Raw genomic sequence first — 23,626 nt, 5'->3', positions numbered from 1 at the left:
ATATAGTAGACAGATTGTTTTTATTTAAGTGCCAAATGACTAGTGAATCTGTGAGAAACAGTTAGTATAAAATATAAAGAAAGAATGCAAAAGTTTTCTTATTACTTTACAACATCTTAACCGTCATAAAATATGATAATTTACTTATTCTTATATTATATTACATGTACAGGAAGCCCGCTTCGTATGCACATCGTCCTGGTACCTGTTTCTGCGCGTGCACGGCGCGCTCTGCCAGCGCCTCGGCGCCGCCCGACGCGCCGCCGCCGCCCTCTCCGCAGCCCGCGCCCGGGAGAGACCAGCCCGGCCTCCTGTCGCCCACGCCCTGCGCCTCCGCCCCTCAAACCTACCCCCAGATGCCGCAGAACCCAGCCACTACTACGATGTACTGCTAGAACTCGTCCGAGCAGTACTAGACGGCAATATGGACCCCCCAGCGTACGAAGACGCCGCGCGAGAGATGCTCGGCATTGAGGCTTATCCAGCCTACACGCTCGACAAACTCGTAGCAAGCGCCGTCAGGCAGTTACAGCACTGTGCGTCAGAACCCTGGTCTGTGAGGTGCGCGGAGCTAGCAGCGAGAGGCGGCATGAGAGGCCCACCAGCCTATGTCAGACGAGCGGCGAGATTACTGCGACGAGACCACACAGCCTTCCTCGTCAAGTTATACGGCGGAGACGCCTGCAGAGTCACATTTGAGCTCCTGCCAGGAGAGCCGAGAGAACCTGAGCCCCGTTGGCGCTATCCACGGACACCGGCGCCGCGGAAACCAGTCTTTCTATTACGAAATGCCCGAGCGAGAGCACCCGGGTACACACACAACGCGCATTCTCAACCAGCCGCCGTCGGACCCGCTCGAGTACACCGCCGGAAGCCTGAAGCTGCCCTACCCCGGCTGCTAGGCTTCCGGCCGCTGCAGCTGTACGCCCGCGGCGCCCTGGCCGCCGCCCGGGCATCTCATGCCCGGCTCCACGCGCGCCGCCGCGACGCCTTCCGCGCCTGGCTGGCGACGCAACCCGCCCGCGCCGACACGTTCTAGTGCCGCCAAACACACGCTCCACACACTTACTTATTATATTTATAATAAAATTATTGATGACTTTCATTTTTATTGTAATAATTGCCTTTTTTCCACCTCTGCTGCTGCTGTTGCAGCTGACCCTAACATACTTGAGAATATCTAATTTAAGTATCAAAATACCATTTGACCCTTAGTTACTTTCGATTCCTTTACATAGGTACCTACATAAAGGTCCTAATATTCTATTCAATTTTTATTTATGGTAATCCATGTCGATGCATACGTCGACGATTCTGCCAAATGACAAGTGGGATGAGAAGCAAGGAGTGCTTGTGATGCCTTATATAAAAGCGTTTTAGATGGCGTGTTATAATAGTCCTTGTCATTGTCCTTGTGTTTGAGTTACATCGACTGCGACGCCATCTATCGGATTCGATTGGTATTAAATCAAACATAAGCAGCATCACTCTAGGATTTTTTTTTATCAGTTGGTTGAGTCGTTTAGGAGCTAGGTAACAAATAGAGACTGGCTCAAATAGATTCTAGATGAAATTCGTGTTGTGCGTTCATATACGTATTATATAGGAGGAGAGATATTTTTAAGGTTCACAGAGGAATTTAATACGCGTATGGATTGAGGACCCATTACTTTTGAAGAATAAGAAATCGCCCTTATACTTAGAGGCTGGTGCAATACATACAATATTTCTATTGCTTACTGTCAGAATAAAACATCAAAAACATTACAAAGTGAATTTATTGAACAACTAGTTACAATGTTCACGCTTAACGTTTGCAGCAGACATTTAACTAAATATAGTAATATAATATTGTCGTTATAATAATACACTTCATTTGATATACTTTGCTTATAATAGGCCACACAACATTACACATAGCTTCTTAGTTTTTTAAATAAAGCTTGGTGAAAAATGGTAGAAATCGCTCTTTTGCTGGCAACACCGCTATTTAAATGTCATTGATTTAGAATTTCGTTATTGTAAGAAAAAAGTAACGTTGTTTCGTTTACTTAAACGTTATTAACGATCTATTATTTTACCTTATCCTGAGCAATATTTTAGTAACAATTTTTCACCAAGCTCTATTAAAGTCCATACAACAATTTAAGACCTAAATAAAATCTCTACGATGTAGAAAACATGAAACACACATTTGAGGTTTCGTTAGTTAAAGCTCTCGCTTTCTATATAAAGCAGGACAGGATTATGTACTAGGAAATCATAAAACCAGCCGATTTAAGCACTTTGCCTACTCCATGGAGCATGAGGCTCCATGTAGCCCCGTCGGACTCTCGTCTGATTAACCGGACTTATTCTATGTTATAACGTTGGCACTTTCAAAGTGATACCGTCATTTTGTAAGTTGCAACTCGCTTGCACGTTCACCGTCGATCTGTTATGCCTCATATGTGATTTAACAAGATCTGAGTTTACAAGAGCAGCCATTAGACTGAGCTCTCCCGCTAAAACTGTGGCGCAGATCAAGGAAGCTAGTCGCGCTGAATTTTCTGCTGGTCGTGCCCCAGCGCCTTTGACCCCTAGAATGTCCAAACAGGCACCCTGGCCTGTTAGGATAGTCCCCCCACCTACCGTACCAACTTCTAAAGAAGGCATAGTACAAGTCACATACAGATCTTCCCCATTTTCGCCACAAACCTCCATGTTTGTCGAACAATTCGAGCTTGTAACGTTCTGAGCCGGGTCTTGGCCTGTAGCTATATAAATAGCTGTCACCATATTTGCTGCGTGAGCGTTATTCCCGCCTATGGAACCAGCTAAAGCAGATCCTGAGAGATTCTTTATCTTGTTGCACCGAGCCAGAGTTTTGGCATCGGTTTTGAAGATCGTTCTTAAACTATCGTGGGATATCGTCGTTTCACAAACCACTCGTTTCCCTCTTCCCTTAACCCAGTTAATAGCTGCGGCTTTTTTGTCCGAACAGTAGTTACCAGACAAGCTTATAACTTCCATGTCTGGGAAGTAATTTTTCAGGAGTTTCAGAGCATTTTCTGCTCCCTTGGAGACCATGTTCATACCCATAGCATCGCCTGTGGTAGCCCTGAATCTTAAGTATAGTGTTGCGCCGTCAACTCCTATGTGAATTTCTTGGAGTCGAGCGAAACGCGACGTGGAGTCGAAAGCTTCTTTGATAAGAGCGTAGTTATCTTTGTTGTCTATCCATTGTCTGCACTCGTGAGCTCTCACAACGTTAGGGAGCTTAATAGCTGGTGCTCTTGTCATGCCCACATCTTCAACCACGCTTGTAACTCCTCGGGAACCGATGGCTTTAGCACCTCTGTTTGTCGAAGCCACTAGAGCCCCCTCAGTTGTAGCCATAGGTATCATATACGGCTTACCATCAACGACCAAAGGACCAGCGTACCCGACTGGCACACCGACATATCCGATCACATTTTCGCAGCAGGCGTTCAAAACTTTAGAATAATCATAATTTAAGTAAGGCAGTTGTTTTATAGCTAATTCAGTCTGGAATCTAGACCCGACTACTTTTCTACGCAGTCTTACGCCGCGTAAAGGATCTCCTAAGACCGCTTCGAGTCTGTGTAAAGGAATATGGGATTGTTCAACCAACATTACGACTTCTTCATCACTCAAAGAGTTGCAGGCTCCCTCAGATCTGTATATTTCGAGGCACTCTGCCATTGGACGCTTTTTGGAGTTTAATTTTGCTGCGGAAGAACTCGGAGAAAGGGTAGGCCATTCATCTTCCAATACTCCCTCCGTTTGCGTGGAAACCTCAGAATTCGAGTCATCTCCTACTGAGAACTTAGGCTTATTCCGAGCTGGCTCTTGTACTACTTCTTTCACCGTCATATCATTCATGTCAATAACCCAGTTTCGTTGCTCCTCAAAGAATACAAACTTTATAATCAAGGCACAGAGCAGTGTCGCTATGACTATGTAATCCGCGGAAACGGAAAACCATTTGATATACGAATGTAATAAAATATTATCATTTGTGGAAGGAGTTAATGTGTCTATGGGACCTTCGATGATCCCGTTGTCGCTGCTCCAGGGCCACCTGCTGGTGAGATGAACGCACAGCAACCCTGCCGCCATTATCATCTTCACTCTCTGGACAACTGGGTTCGGTTTGAGATCCGCTTCAGAAAACGGACTGTCTGGGGACATTTCTTTGCGTCCTGAAGCGAAATCTGCGACTAGAGAGAGGCAGGCTGGGTAAAACGTCACAAAGACCAGATAGTCTACTAATAAAGCTAGACAGGCGAAAGTGCACATGTGTTCTAATCTAGGAACCCCAGATAACGCTCCAACTCCCACCAATAACACCGCCAGAAGAGTATCGAGGGTTGCTGTTGGTCCAAGCAGCGCCAGTGCCCTTCCAACTCTCTTCCCTTGGTCTTCCCCAGCCGACCACCCCGCCTTCGCCATTCTCGCCCCCCTCGCCACATCAGCGACTAATAAAAACAAGAAGGGGGCATCCTTAATACTCGCCAGTTCGCTCCAAAACAAACTGGCGACAGCTGAAGTGAAAATAAAGCTTGCAAATGTGGAAAACACCCCGGCAATGATGAGAAGATACTTTGAAGCTATTTTGTGGAGATTTGAGATTTGATAGTAGGCGTATAGGAGGGCTGCACAGCGTACGAAGGTCATTATTACGGCGTCAGCGGCTTGGTACTCCGCCTCCAGCCCGGGACAGGCCCTGGCCCAGCCTGCGCAGTGTTCCGACCTGTTCCCAGGGCCATTTCTCTCGACGCTGGCTGCGCAAGCCAGCAGGGCTAGTGTGGCCACGATGACCTCCCATTGGTGTCGAGCGCAGAACTCCCCGTGAGCTCCCCAGACTTTCATTTCTACTGCTTAGCTGCTGGACAGCTGATAACTGGAAGGAAAGAGAATATTGTGGTTAGCTATGAAGTTCAGATCATCATCATCTCCCGAGCCTCTTCCCAACTATGTTGGGGTTGGCTTCCAGTCTAACCGGGTACAGCTGAGTACCAGTGTTTTACAAGGAGCATTGTCTATCTGACCTCCTCAACCCAGTTACCCGTTCATTCCAATACCCCTTGGTAAGACTGGTGTTAGACTTACTTTAGCTATGAATTTAAGATAGCAAAAATAATAGGATACGTCATAGTTTTGTAAGTATAATTTGTTCAATTCAGATTTTGGCAATATAGCCCATTTATTTATTTTTTCAAAAATGTTTGTTATTCAAAAACCTAGGACAATATACATTTTGCTGAATTTTAAACTAGTTAAAATAAATTGCAAAACATTACAAAAAACATTAGTGTACCTATCCTTGAAATATGTCGCGTGAAGGTCCAATGATACACCTACCTACAATATAATTTTCAATTCATATTCAAGCCTTGAAATAAATGGTATTTGTAAAAAATATAAGTAGAAGTAGTTACCAAGTACATAACTAAATAAAATAATATATAGCATTAAAAAAAATTGCTGTGAATGGCGTTTTTTTTCTCTAAAAAGACAAGCTTTTGGAAACCGGAAAGTTTTCAATCTAAATATAGAAACTAGGTAACTCTGAACTTGCTAAAATAAGACTTGTCTAAACATTGATTCCGCTAAACAGTTACGTTTGTAAACAGCAGTTCTGAGTAAGAATATAAATGCGTGTGAGTTTGTTTGTTTACAACGCTTTCACGAAGCTACTGAACCAATTTAAATGAAGTTTTGTGCCAAATTGGACTTTCCTTGAAGCCTGTAAATGAAATAAGAAACTTTTTTTGCGAAAATTGAATTAAAAGAGTATGGGTTTACAAGCTTCCATCAACGGTTTCACCCGCACCCCGAGGGAACTACTTCCCGCAAAATGTTTATAACAGGTAGGATAGATTGATAAGCTACCTAAACGCGAGAAAACCCGTGATCTAAACCGAGTATACAAATAAACAGTTACCCTACGATCCACAAACACAGTTTTAATACCATCCACGTACCGAGTGACCCAATGAAACCGGTTACAACCAACAGCTGACTGGCCGTGACAGCTTTCTATAAACCGATGACATTTTAAAGGTATTTTTATTAAAAAAAACGAAAGTTATATTCTGTTTTTTTTAGAGCTTTTAAAACATCGTTTTTGATGCTGCTTTTTCCGGGATGTCATAGGAATTAATGTTGATCAGTAAATTACTTATTTTTGGATGTCAAAGATTTCAAGTTTTCATATAAGCCTTAAATATTTACCTACTTTTTCTATGTATGAAATCTGAGATCCACTTTTAATTATATTTTTTACGCACCAAATTAGGTATAGTACTTACAATACTTAATTAAATAGGTACAAATATTGTACAGCTTTGCAAAGTTTGTTTACTTGAACGCTCTAATCTCAAAAACCGATTTGAAAAATGTTTCTTTGTCAGATTTTTCACATTTTCCCAAAAATACCTCGAACCAATTGACGTCAATACAGGAACCTTTTAAAAAATCGATCACTATACATATGCGCAGACGCAAACTATAATACCAAGCAATAAAACATAAAGTACCCTCATTGAATGCGAAGCACCTAGTCTCCGAGACGATGATATTAATCGAATTCAGTGTAGAACTGTGGTCTTACGAATATTGAATTTGTATTCTGCTCATGTGGATAATAGGAGTACACGACTGTATGACAATGGTGATGATTTCTGATAACATATGAGGAGTAGCTTTAGGAAGAAATATAAACTATAGGTACTACTACTCACGTCGTTTTATGAAGACCATCGCCGAGCCTTTTCCCAACTATGTTGGGGTCGGCTTCCAGTCTAACTAGATACAGCTGAGTACCAGCGTTTGCGTGGAACCTATCTGAACAACCCAGTTACTAGGGCAAATCGATACCCCTTGGTAAGATTGATTGTCAGACTTTGTGTCTCCTGACTGCTCGTAACGACTGAATGTGCTCAAATGGCAGCCGGGACCCACCAATTTAACGTGCTTTTGAAAACATGGAGGAACTAGTCATAGACAAGTCGAACTAGACAAGATGGTCACCCATCCACTGACGGATTGCGCCAGCGCCAACCTTTGTTGAATGTTATGATCAATCTATCCTAGATACTTAGCCTTTAGCTACAATGTATAAATCTGGATCACACAAAAAAGCAGTACTTAAAAAACTAGTTACACCTTTAAAAACATACGATAGGTACATCGTTTCTCTGGAAACCAAATTAGCAATACCATAAAAACTAGACAGCTGATACCCAAATAATTTTCGACTTTACTAACAAAGTTTTAGAGGCGAAAATTGTATGTAACACTAAGTAATGTATGCGCAGTATTTCATAATGGATGTATCTGTGACCTTGCTAGACGTTGGTAAAGAAAATTCTGTTTGAATAACCTTAAGACCTATATTTTCTATGATTTTGAGGTTATGGAAAATAATGTAGAAGGTGCATCTGCCTTGTCTTTTCATGGTACGTTGGGGTTGGCTTCCAGTCTAAAAGGATGCAGCTGAGTACCAGTGTGCTACATGGAGCGACTGCCTATCTGGCGTGTTCATTACTCAACTCAGTTACCTAGGCAACGCGATACCCCTTGGTAAGCTTGGTGAGAAGAAAAGTTATAGGGGGTCCTTAAGCACCCTTCAGTTATTCTAACTATAATGAACTTACAGCCTTACTTATAAACGTCAATTAAATATAAGTAATACTTAAGGGCTGTTTAAGAAAATTCTTACTTACAAACGTTTAAGCATGTCTTAACTAACATTTAATCACTACTTAAGACTTTAAGTAGTGATTAGTTAAAATGTTGCTTAGAAGGTGATTAGAGATTTTATAAGTAAGGGGGTTAGGTTAGGTTAGGTTAGGTTAGGTGTTTTATAAGAAAAGATGAATTTCGTAATTGCAACCAAATAACAAATTCAAAGGTCCACGAAAAAAAAATGACATGCTTGGCTTGATGAAGACTGGGCCTTGTGGCATACGTTAGGTTAGGTTAGCTTATGCTGTAAGCTAACAACAATAAGTTTGTTATTTCTTAACAAAATAAGTTTGTTATTTCTTAACGCTAATTGCCAAGGAGACATGTAATCCAATAGTCGAGATATAGGGTATTTTAAGTGCAATACGTGGTTCCTCTCGAAATGCGGTCGAAGTCCAAATGATGATGAAGATTGCTCAAACTAAATCATTACAAAATTTGACGAATGCGCTATATATCTTGTAGCGGTCAGCGAAACGAGAAAATCTGGTCAAACCGGTCCGTATTCAAATAAACCGCCTAACAACAGTTTGTTAATTTTTCTAAGTTGACCTTTATTAAGTATTAGCGGTTTTCGGAGACTTAACTCTGGTTTTAAAAGATTTACTTGATTCACCTGCATAATAACTATCAATGTTCGATAAATTGTAAAAAGAAAAACAAATGCTATCTTCTAGCCTAGCTCACTCCTAATAATTTTTAGGTCGGTTTCCAGTCTAACTGGATGCAGCTGAGTACCAGTGTGCCACATAGAGCGACTGCCTATCTGACCTCCTAAATATTAAAGTTAAATTTTATGTTTGTGGCTGTTCAACAAGTTTGCCTGTGCCTACTAGTATTATAGAAAAAGAAATGTTTTTTTTGGTTCACACAAAATGACATGACAGTTGAATTTTGTTCTTTTCTTTTACATGTGCAAGTTATTTTCTATAAATAAATAATTATATCGTAAGAAATCTTGTTGTTTACGGTCCCAAACCTAATAGGTTATGGGCCCAGGCGCTGCAGGCAATCAACAAAGAGCACGAAAGAGAATACAGTAAAGAAAACTAAATTTATCAGGAACACGTGAAACGTCATAGTAACTATAAAAAAATGGAGTTGGGAAAGACGATGAGCCTCGATAAGTTTGACGGAACCAATTTCAAGCAGTGGAAATTCCAGATAAAATGTGCGCTGCGTGCCAAAGGTTTGGACATAACTCAACCCAAACCTGAAACGAACGCTCATCAGTGGAATAAAGATGACGGCATGGCAATGTTCATAATGACATCTGCAATGGACTTAAAACAAGTAGCACTCATTGAGAATTGTGAAACCGCTCTCCAGGTGATGACTAAACTTGAATCTATCTATGAGCAAAAATCGGAGTTAAATAAAATGATTCTACATGAACGTTTTTATCAATATAAAATGTCACCGGGAGATAGTATGGCTCAGCATATAGCTAAAATCGAGAGCATGGCTAAACAACTGAAAGAAAATGGAGAAGATATTAGTGATACTGCTATCATAACCAAGATTTTGAGTACACTGCCTCCCAAGTATAGATCTCTCCGGCAGGCTTGGATGTCACTTGATTCAAGCAAACAAACTGTGATAAATTTAACAGCTCGCTTGTTAGACGAAGAGGCTAGTTTCGGAGTAGAAGAAGAGAATGAGACGGCTCTAGTTGTAGCAAAACAAAACGACAAGAAGAGAAATTTTACATCTACAGAAACAAAAAGAGAACAAAGACCATCATCATCATCAATGAATCATCGTTTTGTCTGTTATAAATGTGGAAAACGGGGTCATTTTGCTAAAGATTGTCGGGCATCTAAACAAAATGAAGAAGAAAAAAATATGTTAGCTTTCAATGTAGATGACAGTGAATGGCTCGATGATGATGAAGGAATCGGTTGGATATTAGACAGCGGTGCCTCAGCTCACATGTCTTATAAACGTGAAAATTTTGTTGAATTATATCAATATAAAGGCCCCACACTGAAACTAGGAAATCAAGAAGATATAGAAGTTGCTGGACAAGGAAATATTTTGATTAATAAGTGTGTCAAGGGCCAGTGGGAGACAAGTATTCTTAAAAATGTGCTTTATGTGCCTAAACTAAGAAGAAACCTATTTTCAGAAGGAGCAGTTTCTCGGCAGGGTTATATTATTGTTAAGAAACGTGCTGAAGCTTTGATTTACAAGGACAATGATGTAGTAATGTGTGCAGTTTTACAAAGTAACAATTTATATAAGTTAAAAGTCAAGACAATTCAAAATCCTGTTTGTAATGTTGTACAAAAATTGGACCTTAGAACATGGCATGAACGCTTGGGACACTTGAATGTCAAAGAAATTCAAAAAATGTGCAATAACAATGTTATCACTGGTGTGGACTTAACAGACTGTCAGAAGTTTGTGTGCGAGGGCTGTGCTTATGGTAAGCAAGCACGTCAACCATTTAAGAAATCATCACGACAGTCACTACAGCCTGGTGATGTTGTTTATAGCGATGTTTGTGGACCTATCAATGTACCATCAGTCCAAGGTATGAGATATTTTGTTATTTTCAAAGATGCTGCATCAAGTTTCAGATATGTTTATTTTTTGAAGAACAAATGTGATGTGTTAGACTATTTTAAAAAGTATAATGCTAGAATTAAAAATCTTTTCTCACATGGTGTGCGCATCTTACACACTGATAATGGTGGAGAATACACAAGTAATGTTTTCAAGGAATACCTAGAAAGTGAGGGTATATCTCATGAACTCACAGCTCCGTACACTCCTGAACAAAATGGACGTGCAGAGAGGGAAATCAGGACAATAATGGAAAGTGCTCGATCCATGCTTTATGCCCGTAATGTACCTCTCAACTTGTGGGCAGAAGCAGTCAACTGTGCTGTTTATTTATTAAACCGCACATCTTCTAGCCAGACACCAAATGTTACACCCATGGAAATATGGTGTGGTATGAAACCTAGCCTGGACCATGTTCGAGTTTTTGGATGTGAAGGTTATGTTCATGTTCCAGATCAATTGAGGAGTAAGCTGGATTCTAAAAGCCGAAAAATGATGCTGGTAGGTTATGATAACCTTAACTACAAAATGTATGATCCAAATACAAGAAGAATTACTGTGTCCAGGAATGTTATTTTCAATGAATTAAAAAGCTTTGAAGTAAGGAGAAATGAAACTCAAATTTTGATTTATGATCATGATAATGAAGAGGAGACAGACAACATGGAGCAAAATGTGAGCAATGAGCATATTTCTTCAGATTACAGTGATGACAGTACACATACTGCTGTCGATGATCAAGATGAGACGTATGAACCATCAACAGAAGATTATTCTTCTGATTCATTTCATTCAAATGTCACTATTCGAACACGCAGTCATAGAACATTTGAGGCAAATGTAATGGAATTGAATGTGCCGGTAACTTATAAAGAAGCAATAAATAGTCAGGAAAGTAAATTATGGCTAGTGGCTATAAATGAGGAATTGGATGCTCATAAATCTAACAATACATGGAGTTATGTTGAAAAACTAAATCAGAGGACTATTACCTCGAAGTGGGTATTTACCATTAAAAGAAAACAAAATGGTGAGGTGGATAGATATAAAGCCAGACTGTGTGCCCGTGGTTTTACTCAAGTAGAAGGAGTAGACTACACTGAAATATTTTCTCCTACCACAAGATATGAATCAATAAGAACATTGTTGGCAGTCTCGGCAGAATATAGTTGGGAAATAACACAGCTAGACGTCAAAACAGCCTTCTTATATGGAGAGCTGGAGGAGGATATATACATGGAAGTCCCAGATGGAGTCAAAGCACCTCCAAATAAAGTATGTAAACTGAACAAGTCGCTGTATGGTTTAAAACAAGCTGCTCGTTGCTGGAACAAGAAATTTACTGCTTTTCTGGTAAAGTTTGGTTTTATTCAGTCACAAGCTGACAACTGTGTGTTTGTGGGTAATTTTCATAGCTATAAAGTTTTGTTAGTCTTATATGTAGACGATGCTTTAGTTATGTCTAAGTCTAAACAAGTTTTAGACTTTATTGTCACTTATTTAAGACAAGGTTTTGATATAAAAGAGTTTGAATTAAATCGGTTCGTTGGTTTAGAAATTATTAAAACTAACAATTCCATATGTATCAGTCAAAAACAATACATTGAGGAAATTATAAATAGATTTAATATGAGTACAGCTCACCCATGTAATACACCTGTTGATGTAAATGTCCAAATAAGTAAAAATGTGGATAACATGCAAACTGATTTTCCTTATAGAGAAGCCATAGGGTCATTATTGTTTTTAGCTATGGCAACTAGGCCAGATATTGCATTTGGTGTCAATCTATTAAGTAGATATGTTAATAACCCTAGTCTGCTTCATGTAACTCAGCTTAAGAGAATAATTCAATATCTTATTAAAACAAAAAATATGTACATTAAATACCAAGGTCATGAAAAGTTACTTGGATATTCGGACTCAGACTTTGCTGGGGATCTAGACACACGAAAATCAACAACTGGTTATATTTTTATGTTGAATGGTGGCCCTATTTCTTGGGCAAGTCAAAAACAGTCTTGTATTGCCCTATCAACGACTGAGGCTGAATTCATGGCAGGTGTGAAGCTGCCAAGAATTTACTGTGGTTAAAACAATTTTTCAAGGAAATTGATATCAATCAGAGCTGCACTTCTCTGCTTATTGATAATCAGAGTTCTATTAAGCTAATTAATAATCCTGTGTATCATAAAAAAACTAAACATATTGATGTGAAATTTAATTTTATTAGAGAGAAAGTACAGCAAAAGTTAATTGACATTCAATATGTGCAAAGTTCTGACCAATTAGCTGATATTTTAACAAAGGCTCTGCCTACTGTTAAATTTGAGCATTTAAGGGATGAGATACTGTTTAATGATATCTAGTTTGTTTAAGTTTTTAATAATAAGTGTTATAAGTTTTTTTCAATGATAATTAGTTATTTTAAGTCTTTATTATCGTACAGGCAAAATGTTGTTAGGTATATAAAATTTAGTGGGAGTATTAAAGTTAAATTTTATGTTTGTGGCTGTTCAACAAGTTTGCCTGTGCCTACTAGTATTATAGAAAAAGAAATGTTTTTTTTGGTTCACACAAAATGACATGACAGTTGAATTTTGTTCTTTTCTTTTACATGTGCAAGTTATTTTCTATAAATAAATAATTATATCGTAAGAAATCTTGTTGTTTGCGGTCCCAAACCTAATACTAAACCCAGTTACCCGAGCCAGGATTCAATCTACATATATTTCATAATTAACATCCAAAACCATAGTTCTAGTAGTTTTTACTACAAGAGTAACAACTCCACACTTTCAAATTTCAAAAGATTTTTATGTTAAGGAAGTTAAATAAATATGAGGCTATCATATTTATCTTCCAACAAGATCTCGTTCGCGGTTTTCATCAAGTTCCCATTGCTATCATATGTCAACATTGCCATAGCTTCTAGCCTGCCCTGTCAAGTCCTATGGCGTGTAACGGTCTAAGCGTATGGTAAGGACATACGTGTGTGCCATAGGAGAAAGTTGTCAACATAGTTTAACTGAATGCGCAGTTATCCTGACTTCGTTTTAATTTAAGGAGGAAGAATAGTTATAATCCTTCCTGAGTTTTGGATATGTAAGGGATTATAATTAAAGGAATATGAGCGAGTGTCAGTATGACGAGTGACAGGGAGGAATGGAAGCGGAAGACATATTGCGGCGACCCCAAATAAAATTGGGCAAGGCCAAGAATAAGAGAATTAAAGGAATATGTGGTTAGAAGTTTTGAAGTATGATTGTGCGAATTCGAGGTCAGGTAATGTAACTTTCCTAAGAATATCTTGGACACCAATAACTTAGTAAAGGTGAAGGAATACATCCCGAAATCGTCATTTATGTTTTGTATGTTATTTATATTTTCATTACATATGTCTTGTACATCGACGACTGAGTAAAATGTGAAGGAATGCATCTTGAGGAAACCTAAGTCTGAAATTTTTCTCTGTATGAGAAGAGACATGTGCCCAGCAGTGGGACAGTAAAAGGCTGATGAGAATGAGACATAGATGCAACACTACTCGCTTCACCAATACCGTGATTTGTTTTATGGAAACCCATCTAGCTCTATAAGTCCATACTTAGTTTTTGATGACGCTAGCGGATTTACAGCAATAAATCCTCTAACCCGATTAAAAGAAGCTATAATGATTTTAAAACCTTACACACAATGTAGACTGTTAAGTTACTCTAGCAATATTTCAAACAAAATGCAGTAGAAAACCTCGTTATTTTTTAAGTCGGTTGTTGTTGTTACAGCCTTTTGTATCGTCCCACTGCTGGGCTGCGGCCTCCTCTCACACGGAGAAGGATTGAGCGTTAATCACCACGCTTGCTCAATGCGGGTTGGTGATTTCAGACTTTATAGTCCAGGTTTCCTGTTGGATGTTTTCCTTCACCTTTTTATCAGCCATTGGTGTCTAAGATATACTTAGAAAGTACATACAAACTTACAAAAGTTGCATTGGTACTTGACTGGCCTGGAATCGAAACCACTCCCTCATACTCGATAGGTTGGTTCTTTACCCACAAGTCGGTTAAATACAAGGAAATACGCCAAGGTTAAACTTTAAAAGGGACTTGCACCTTGACGTTCAAAAATCTATTTTTAAGCTTTACTCTTTGATTAAATCTGTGTTGTAGTTATTTTTAGGTGCAGACAAATAGTTTAATAAGATAAATGTGAGTTCAATAGTAAGATAATTTTCTTGTAACGTCAACGGAAACAATAATGTATTGTCATTCTAATTCGACGGAAGCTGGTTTACGCATATAGAAGACAGTTAGTACTTCTTACAGAGCCGTTTTCACCGGCGTCCCGTGGGAACTGCTGCCCGTACCGGGATAAGCTATAGCCTATGTTACTCGCAGATAATGTAGCTTTGTAACGATGAAAGATTTTTTCAATCGGTCCAGTAGTTTTTGAGTTTATCCATGACAAACGAAAAAAAATGTTTTTCCTCTTTATAATATTCGTATATTATAATCATATACATAGGTTATCGCTCTAGCAGTTCCTGTCATAAGCGCCTTCAAGTTAAACAAACAAACCCTAGCAAATCAGAAGTCTTAACTTTTTTATGAAAATTCGTCGCAAATATCAAATGAGAATTCAATTTTGGTGATGCGTAACACACATTATCAGTGGCCCACTTTTAATATAATGTGAATCACGCGCTTATGATAAAGTCAATTGATAAAATTTGAATATGAGACAAATCTTGTAGCTCAATTATTTTTAAGATTTGCTGTTTGAGATATTGCTCATTTTAAAAAATCATCATCATTGTCTCCCTAGCCTTTTCCCAACTATGTTTGGGTCGCCTTCCAGTCTAACCAGATGCAGCTGAGTACCAGTGTGCCACAAGGAGCGACTGTCTATCTATCGGACCTCCTCAACCCAGTTACTTGGGTAACCCCTGAGTAAGACTGGCTGTCAGACTTATTGGCTTCTGACTACCCGTAACGACTGCCAAAGATGTTCAATGACAGAAAATTTTCAACAGACTTCCCAAAAAGGAGGAGGTTCGACTGTTTTCACACAAAAAAAGAAAGTAGCAAGACTATCATCATTTGGCTTGTCGTTAGCCTGTTTTAAAGTCATCAAAGTAGAATTAGGAAAAGTATAATATTAAGTCTTATCTATAGAGCGCTAAATGACCAAAGATTTTTGTAACTTCCAAACTTTTGATCGGGGCTTCATCTTATATCTGCAAATGCTGAAGAAATTCATCCATTTACTTCTTAGAAATTTCCAGCTTATTTTGCCTTCTTATCTTTACGTTCTTACTCAGACAATTTTTTGGCGCTTTTCCTCAAATAACTGCTAATATTTGCCTTCTATCTTCCGTCAACCGCATCTTTTGGGAACTACTCCGAGTACTCGCTTGAAAATAGTCTATAGCCTTAGTCGATAAATTGCCTATCTCATACGGAGATCCTTGCCCAAATTGGGCTAGTAAACAAACTCTTCAACTTATATACATATAAAGGTAATGTATGTTCCCCCCAGATTTTTTTAATGGCTTGTCTACCTATAAGTTAAGTTTTCCGTTATTAGCGTGGATAAACGTATTTTCTTTAAGGATAGATACTTACAATAATCCCGAAATTCAAAATTACAGGTTTATTTTGAATATCTTGAACTTTGATCATTGTCTACAATTCAATAAACGTATCTCCATTCAGTTAATTTCGAAATTTTAACTCATTAGTAGTGAATTAAGAAATGTTGACCCCGCATTTGCTAAATGAATGAATTAATTACCATTTAATCCGACTTAATATTGTTGTTGTTTATATTTTGAATGTTTGGTACATCATCATCATCTCAGCCATAGGACGTCAACTGCTGAGCATAGTCCTCCCCCTTAGATCTCCCCATTTGGTACATACAAAAAACTTTTTAGCCGGTTGCGGGAAGTAGGTCCGGACGCGGATGGCCGTCAGGCGGATTTGAGAAAACTATGATAGTGGGCTAGCTAGGTGATTAAACTTGCAGACCACTCAATATGAACGGGCGCGGGTGAATATAATTTGTCGAAAAAAAATTCGCAGAAATTGCTTACTATTTGCAGTAGGTATATAAACTTAGGAACAACCACATAGAAACAGTTTTCTTAAAAAAAATCGCGAAACGTAAATAAATCATCTACATATAAATTAAGTACATTTGCAATTATAAATACTTGAAGCAAAGATCTTACAAATTCACGTAGTTTTTTATGGAGTCAGTACTTATTGTTGTAAAATGTATAATTTAAACATCACATAAACTTGATATTTATTATATGTACAGATTTCCGCGTATGGCGTGACAATGTATTGTATTTTGGCTCGGGGAAAACCGTGATCATACATTTGTATTGACAAAGGTAAATAAAGGTTTTCTAGGTAATTGGGTTGACAGTCAGATATGCAGTAGCTCCATGTGACACACTGGTACTCAGCTGCATCCGGTGAGAGTGGAATCTGTACCCCAACATCTTCCGGCCCTTATACCAATTTTATTTGTGGTTGGTGCAGCATGTTTTCTTCTTCCATACTCTTCTTCTATCTGCCGTCATCTCACAAGTAACATTCGATTACAAAAGAGTGGGAAAAGGCTAGACAGACCAGTCCTTTTTGAAATCATGTCCAGGTGAGGAAAGAAGTTGGGCTGCGGGATTGTTCGAAAGAGTTACCGCGGCCCTGGTACATAAAAACACAATGGTTTTTATTCAGTAGTCTGACACTCCCTCACCGCTGCTAACCCACAGCGGGTGGGGTCATTTGATGATTTTTGGCGTCGTTAAAAAAAAGGGAATAACTACGCTATGACGAAGGTGGAACTGTGTGAAACAGCTAGTAATGTATATTTGTAAGGCTTAAAACAAAAATAATCCTGACTCAAACTGCTATGTGATAATCAGTAAAAACGCCATTTTACATCAATTAGTAACTACAGTTAATATTGTGTTAACTACTGAACAGCCAATCAATACTTCTACCTACACTAATATAATAAAGAGGAAATATTTAATTATTGTTTGTATGTACGCAAAAAGCTCTGAAACTTTGTACACAAGGTACATAGTTTAATTCTATGGCAACAAACAGACATTTCATTCATCATCATCATCACCATCATCTCAGCCATAGGATGTCCACTGCTGAACATAGGCCTCCCCCTTAGATCTCCACAGATACCTGTTGGAGGTGACCTGCATCCAGCGTTGACAGCGACCTTTCATTACAAGGTATTAAAATTTTTGCTTTTTTATAGAATTCATTTTTAAATGATTCATATGTTACACAGAAGGATAAGAACATATGAAGAAATAACATGCTATAATTTTGATTATACAATTTCAAAGCTTAAAAAAAATAATGGCAGGAGATCGGCCAGCTGCGCTGGACATATTATAGAGCACAAGCATTTGCACAGAGACAAAACTATTGATACCTTTGTATGGTATTTAATATTCTTCTATCTAGTATCCTTAACCCGTAACTTCTGACTTGAGAGTCAAACTTAGTCATCAGAAAATTTGACAATGGTATAATAGAAAATTCCTACTTATTATTTTATTGATTTGAATTATTAAACAAATTAAACATTCTACTTTTAGTATGTTGAATTTTTTTGAAGTGTTCTTAATTCTAATTGGAATCCAATTGAACTAATATTTAATTTTAGACAAAACCTCATTCATAATTTCCTCTATACTTTCTATTCAAGATTGCTTTGCCAAAAGAAAAACAAATAAATAACAAAATTGTCTATGATCTAGAAAGTGTGTCAAGAATCAAGTACTTCCGCACGTTAGTAGGTCACTACAGTTCACTATTTATCAACAACGAAAAACCGTATTTTCTATTAATATTAACTTACGTGATAATATTTGCCGGCGGAACACACTGTTTTTCTGCACGTTAAAACCTTCTCATGTTCACTTCGAACTGATTAACGAACGCACACACGCAATCTTTTATGTAAACCATTGCCATCGAACAATGTAATTTTTCATTCATTTCAGAGTGAAAAAGAACTGAATACTTACATCTACACACTGATAAACGTACGTAAATAGTACCAGAACATATCGCAGGCGAGATCTCTCTTTATTATTCAAATTAATTGAATAAATACACAACCCGTTTCCTCTCAAATTTCACTTTTTTGTAATAATCAAATTAAATATTTTTACTCACCAGTAGAGTATTTTGTTATGCTGGTAATTATTAAAACTTTGTTCACGATTTTTGGTGTCTGAGCAATTGATTTTCGCTTTGATTTATAGCTCAGATTTATTTAAAAAATAAAAATATTGTCAGCGTAACACACTTCTCGCCATTTTCGGGGTGACTGACGTAAATAGAGATACGCAAGAACTGTCGATACCTTAACAGTATCGATAGTTTAGTCCGAAATCGAGTAGTTCTAGTATCGATGCTTTTGTACAGATGTAAATCAGGGATCGATATTTTACGAAGGTATAGAAACTAACGTTTAACCTTCTTAATCGTTGAATGGCTAAAGTTTTGATAAAATTTAATTCACGTACTATCGCATTTTTCACCAATTTATATGTTCCATCGTTAAGACAAAAAGTTCTTAATTATGTCTTTAAAGTTCTTAGATATGTAATAAATTCTTCTTATATACTTTATGAAATGCGTTTGGTTGTTATCACAATGGCTGATAATCACAAGCAGCTTAAATAAAATCACGCAGTACTTTGATGTAAATATTTATATTAGAAAGTAAGCAATATTTTGTATTCAATACTCTTCAGGTATCGATTCTAATAATACGATACCGGTATCGAGAAAAATATCGATAATTTGGTAATCCCTCTGGGTGCAACACTTTTTTCTACCATTCCCTTACTGTCAATGTCAAAAAGTATTTTTTTTTTTTTTTTTTTTAATTTATTCTTGGCCATAGATACAAGTCTTTCAGCCGAAAACATGGATAATTTTTAAAATATTTCTAAATTACAAAGAAAAAATAATCTTAAACCTACTTATTTGCAATACAATACTCTTAACTTAACACCTTTTTATATTTTTTCTACTGTGTTATTTATATATTTATACAATGTCTTATAAAACTTCTTGTTGGCAAGTAGTTCCTGAACTTGGCGGGGAACACTTTGTTGAATTTCTTCACATTCACATATTTCGCTTACTAAAATTAAACGTTGAATATTAAAATTTGCACATTTCAGAACAATATGATCCAGATCAGCAACTTCAGCATCACAGTATTTACATCGGCTATCGTTATATACATTTATTCTGTTCAAGTGAGCTGGCGTTAAGCAGTGTCCTAATCGCATGCGAGTTATAGTTGTTATAAATCTTCTATTAATATATTCACAATTATTAAACCATGGTTTTCTTCGTAATTCTTTTTGGATATCTGCATACCACTTGCCTTTATTTTCTAGGGTTAGTGTCCAGTAGTCATTCCACAATTTACGGTTGATCTCTTTGATGTGGCTGTGGTAATCTGAAAATGGAACCTTCACAAGCTCTGTCTGGTCATCATAATGTTCCCAATGTGTTGCAGCGTCAGCAATTTCATTTCCGGGTATGCCACTGTGCGAAGGCACCCATACGAACTCTACATTAATAAACTTATCCAGTAACTGTTTGGTCTTAACTCTAATTTCATATAATATATAATTAAGCTTAAAAGACATATTTACATTGTTTAAAGCAGATAGTACACTCTTAGAATCCGAAACTATGAGAATTGTATGTACATTATTTACAGAAATTGCATGTTGTAATGCACAATAAATAGCATAGCTTTCTGCAGTGAAAACGCTACATGCTGCATTTAATTTTATACATTTAGTAAAGTCCAGTTGTGGATCATAAAATGCTGCCCTTACATTATGATCTGTTTTAGAGCCATCTGTGTATATAATATAATTATCTGGTTTATTATCAATAAACATTGAGAAATCAAATTTATTGTGCACTACATCTAAATGAACTGTAAAATTGTTAATTAAACTAGGAAAAGGAATTTTATACATAGGCCAAATATCATGAACAGCAATATCTTTTGAATTCTTATTTACATAGTAAAATATTGTTGTAATTCCAGGTAGACTTCCACCTATCAAGGAAGAAGCAGAAATATTACATGAAATTGACTGAGAGACCCTGTGATCTACTACCAGTTTCTTATGTAAATGACTATTTGATGAAATGATCTTCAAGAAAAATCTCTCAGCCAACATCAACCTACGTAACATCAAGGGTGGTATACATGTCTCAACTTCCAATGAGTTAATTGGTGTGGAACGCATGGCTCCACAAATAAGTCTCAGTCCCATATTTTGGATTACATCCAATTTTCTTAGTAAGGTGGTACTGGCATTCATATAAGCTAAACTGCTGTAATCAAAATGACTTCTTACTATACTTTTGTATAACATACTCATAACTTTGGGGTCAGATCCCCAAAAACTACCTGCTAAATAGCGCAATATGTTTATGCCATTCAGTGCTTTGCTGCATATATGTTTGATATGATCATCAAACTTTAATTGATCATCAATAATAATCCCTAGGAATTTATGTTGTTTAACAATAGGAATTTCTACATTGTTGTACAAAATTTTCACATTAAAATTAGTGTTTCGATTTTTACTAACAATTAGAACTGAACTTTTTCCAGGACTTATTTCTAACTTAAGTTTATTGTGGTAATAGTAATACAATTGATTCAAAGCAGTATTTATTTTGACCTTAGCTATTTCTATATTTTGATGTATGGTATACAAAAGTAAGTCATCTGCAAATTGTAATATTTTAACATCTGGTACATTTACAAATTTTAATATTTCAGAGGTGTATAAATTATAAAGTAAAGGAGACAGAGTGGCTCCTTGCATTGTGCCCTTATTAACAGTCTTAGGGCCATGTAATTTATTGTTGTATTTTACAAACACAGTTCTATTGTTCAAAAAGTTGTAAAGCCATTTAAGTATATGACCTGGGATACCAATATCATGGGATATTTGAATAAGTTCCTCTATATTTACATTGTCAAAAGCCCCTTTTATGTCTAAAAATACACAAATTGCATTGGAGTGACTTAATTTAACCTGACCTATATCTGATAATAAAGAAACAAAGCTTTCAGAGCAACTTTTACCTTTTCTGAAGCCAAACTGAATAGAAGGGATTAAATTTTGTGATTCAACAAAATAATCTAGTCTTGTCTTTAACATATTTTCAAAAAGCTTACCTAAACAAGATGATAAAGAAATAGGTCTATAAGAAGATGCATCGTTTAAAGGTTTATTCGGTTTTAAAATTGGAATGACACATTGTGTCTTCCAAGGCTCTGGTATAGTTAATTCAAGCCATAATTTATTATAAATATTAAGTAACGTAGTCTGTGCATTTAAATGTAACTGTTTGATTAAAATGTAAGGTATATCATCCAATCCGGGTGTAGTATCTCTCCTAGACTTTAAAGATGTTTGTAATTCCTCCATAGTAAAATTGTTCTTGAGAAAAATATTTAAACTGTTATCTGTAGCATTTTTAAACAAATATTCAAGCCTACTCTCATCTGTTTCAGTAGAATCTGCTAAGTTATTTAAAAAACTGGGAACCCACTCATCATTAAAGTTTCGATTTCGATCAGTACCTATTTTTTTAAATCTTTTGATGTATCCCCATATTCTAGACACTGGTGTTAACCTATTAAAGCTACTGCATAAATTGTGCCAAGAAGAATTTCTTTCCTCCTGCAAAATTCTCTTTTTATTTGCATCTAACTTCTTGTACATAATCCAATTTTCTATATTTGGGTTAGAAAAATAATATTTTAGTGCATCTTTTGATTTTTCTACAGCTTCACTACATTTTTTATTCCACCATGGTACTGGCTTTCGTATAACCGTATTTGAAGCTAATTTTCGTTTCGGAATAGTTTTATCCTTTAAATCATGTAAAGTTTCTACAAACTTATTATATGAGTTGATAGGGGAATCTTTAATTAAATCAATATGAGAGAAACAAGTTTCTGATAAACTGTTATATTTGGACCAATCTGCTTTACTGTAAATATATTTTTCTTGGTCCACAGGAGGAGACACGTCATATGCTGATGGTTTGATGTTAACGTCAAGCAATGTTGGAAGATGATAGCTACCCATAGGGTCATCATGAACATACCAGTTACATAAATGAGCGATTGAAGAGCTAACAAGGGCAAGATCTATAGCTGAGGCTTGTCTATTGGGATAAGCAACAGTTGTCGGTGATCCATCATTCAAAATACATAAGTCAAATTCATCAATAATATTAAGCAAACATCTACCTCTATTGTTATCACTTTGGCATCCAAAAGCTATGTTATGAGCATTAAAATCACCCATGATAATACAAGGTTTGGGTATATTATTGATTAGTTCCCTTAACTTTACTAAATCGAATCTGATACTTGGTGGACTATATACACAAAGTATTGCCATAGACCCATATTGTGTTTCAATAGTAATACATACATTTTGTATAGATTCTGAGAAGTGTGTGTGAATGACTTGGTACTTTAAACGATGACTTACCAAAATAGCTACTCCATTATGGGAATTCTGTGAATTTTTGTGAATTAAATTATATGAGGGAAAGTGGGGAATTATGGAAGTAGATTTGAACCACGTTTCGTTAAGTAGACAGACATCTATATTTTTTTCAATAAGTAAATTTTGTAAAAGGCTCTTTTTACTCTGCAAACTTTGTATATTGTACTGTAAAATATGTATGTAATTATCCATAAATTAAATTAAATTAGATAAAAATATTTCTTTTATTCTCTTATGTGTGAGAGGCCCATCAGAGTCACTCTTATTTCCTAAGGCTACCAACGATTTTACAATTGCATTTATAATTATATCATTATTTGCTATTTTTTCATATCCAGGGCGTCATTTACTTTCGGTTTATCTGCGACTTTAGGTAAAGAAGGGAATGACTTATTAGTAAAGGTAGGGGGTGTGTTCACAACAGTGGCATATGATTGCTGCATTTGCTGTCTAAGGTATTTGGCTTTTCTTTCTTCTATTTTTTGTTTTTTAATGGGACATTCTCGAGAAATGGCAAGGTGATTACCTGAACAGTTTATGCATACAACTTCTTCGACATCACAATCTCGGTAGGAGTGGCGACCAGCACACGAAGAGCAGTGCTGTTCACCTCTGCAGACTTTTGCTGAGTGGTTAAATTTTAGGCATTTGTAACATTGTAGTAATGGTGGTATATAA

General features: G+C 36.9%; 2 protein-coding genes and 1 long non-coding RNA gene across 16 annotated transcripts in view; 2 read left to right on the top strand and 1 right to left on the bottom strand.

Moving 5' to 3' along the window:
* LOC110382249 (paired amphipathic helix protein Sin3b) overlaps nt 1-1,105 on the top strand; it is a 41,188-nt gene extending 40,083 nt beyond the window's left edge. For all 10 annotated transcript variants that reach the window (XM_064042188.1, XM_064042187.1, XM_064042180.1 and 7 more), the window contains exon 26: nt 173-1,105. In XM_064042188.1, coding sequence (XP_063898258.1) covers nt 173-1,039 — 867 coding nt within the window. In that variant the 3' untranslated portion in view covers nt 1,040-1,105. The remainder of the gene's footprint in view (nt 1-172) is intronic.
* Nucleotides 1,106-1,760: 655 nt separating this feature from the next.
* Hmgcr (HMG Coenzyme A reductase) lies at nt 1,761-18,720 on the bottom strand. 2 transcript variants are annotated; one of them, XM_049845086.2, is made up of 2 exons: nt 18,543-18,720; nt 1,761-4,906 (listed from the first exon to the last, which is right to left on the bottom strand). In XM_049845086.2, exon 2 carries the CDS (start codon nt 4,873-4,875, stop codon nt 2,362-2,364), a length of 2,514 nt encoding a protein of 837 aa, XP_049701043.2. In that variant the 5' UTR covers nt 4,876-4,906; nt 18,543-18,720; the 3' UTR covers nt 1,761-2,361. The 2 variants fall into 2 exon arrangements, with proteins under 2 accessions (XP_049701043.2, XP_049701045.2); XM_049845088.2 differs by lacking the exon at nt 18,543-18,720 and adding an exon at nt 18,223-18,403.
* Nucleotides 18,721-19,381: 661 nt separating this feature from the next.
* On the top strand, nt 19,382-23,164 carry LOC126056411 (uncharacterized). Of its 4 annotated transcripts, XR_010277856.1 has the most exons (3): nt 19,415-19,639; nt 19,784-19,926; nt 20,452-23,164. It is a non-coding gene; the product is annotated as an uncharacterized LOC126056411 (long non-coding RNA). The 4 variants fall into 4 exon arrangements; XR_010277858.1 differs by having other exon boundaries at nt 19,382-19,784; XR_010277855.1 differs by having other exon boundaries at nt 19,382-19,926.
* Nucleotides 23,165-23,626: the final 462 nt, after the last annotated feature.

Source organism: Helicoverpa armigera, chromosome 27 (assembly GCF_030705265.1).
Source record: "Helicoverpa armigera isolate CAAS_96S chromosome 27, ASM3070526v1, whole genome shotgun sequence".
NCBI classification, from domain to species: Eukaryota; Metazoa; Arthropoda; class Insecta; order Lepidoptera; family Noctuidae; genus Helicoverpa; species Helicoverpa armigera.
The sequence above is the reverse complement of the archived record's forward strand: the minus strand, read 5'-3'. Positions and strand labels throughout refer to the sequence as shown.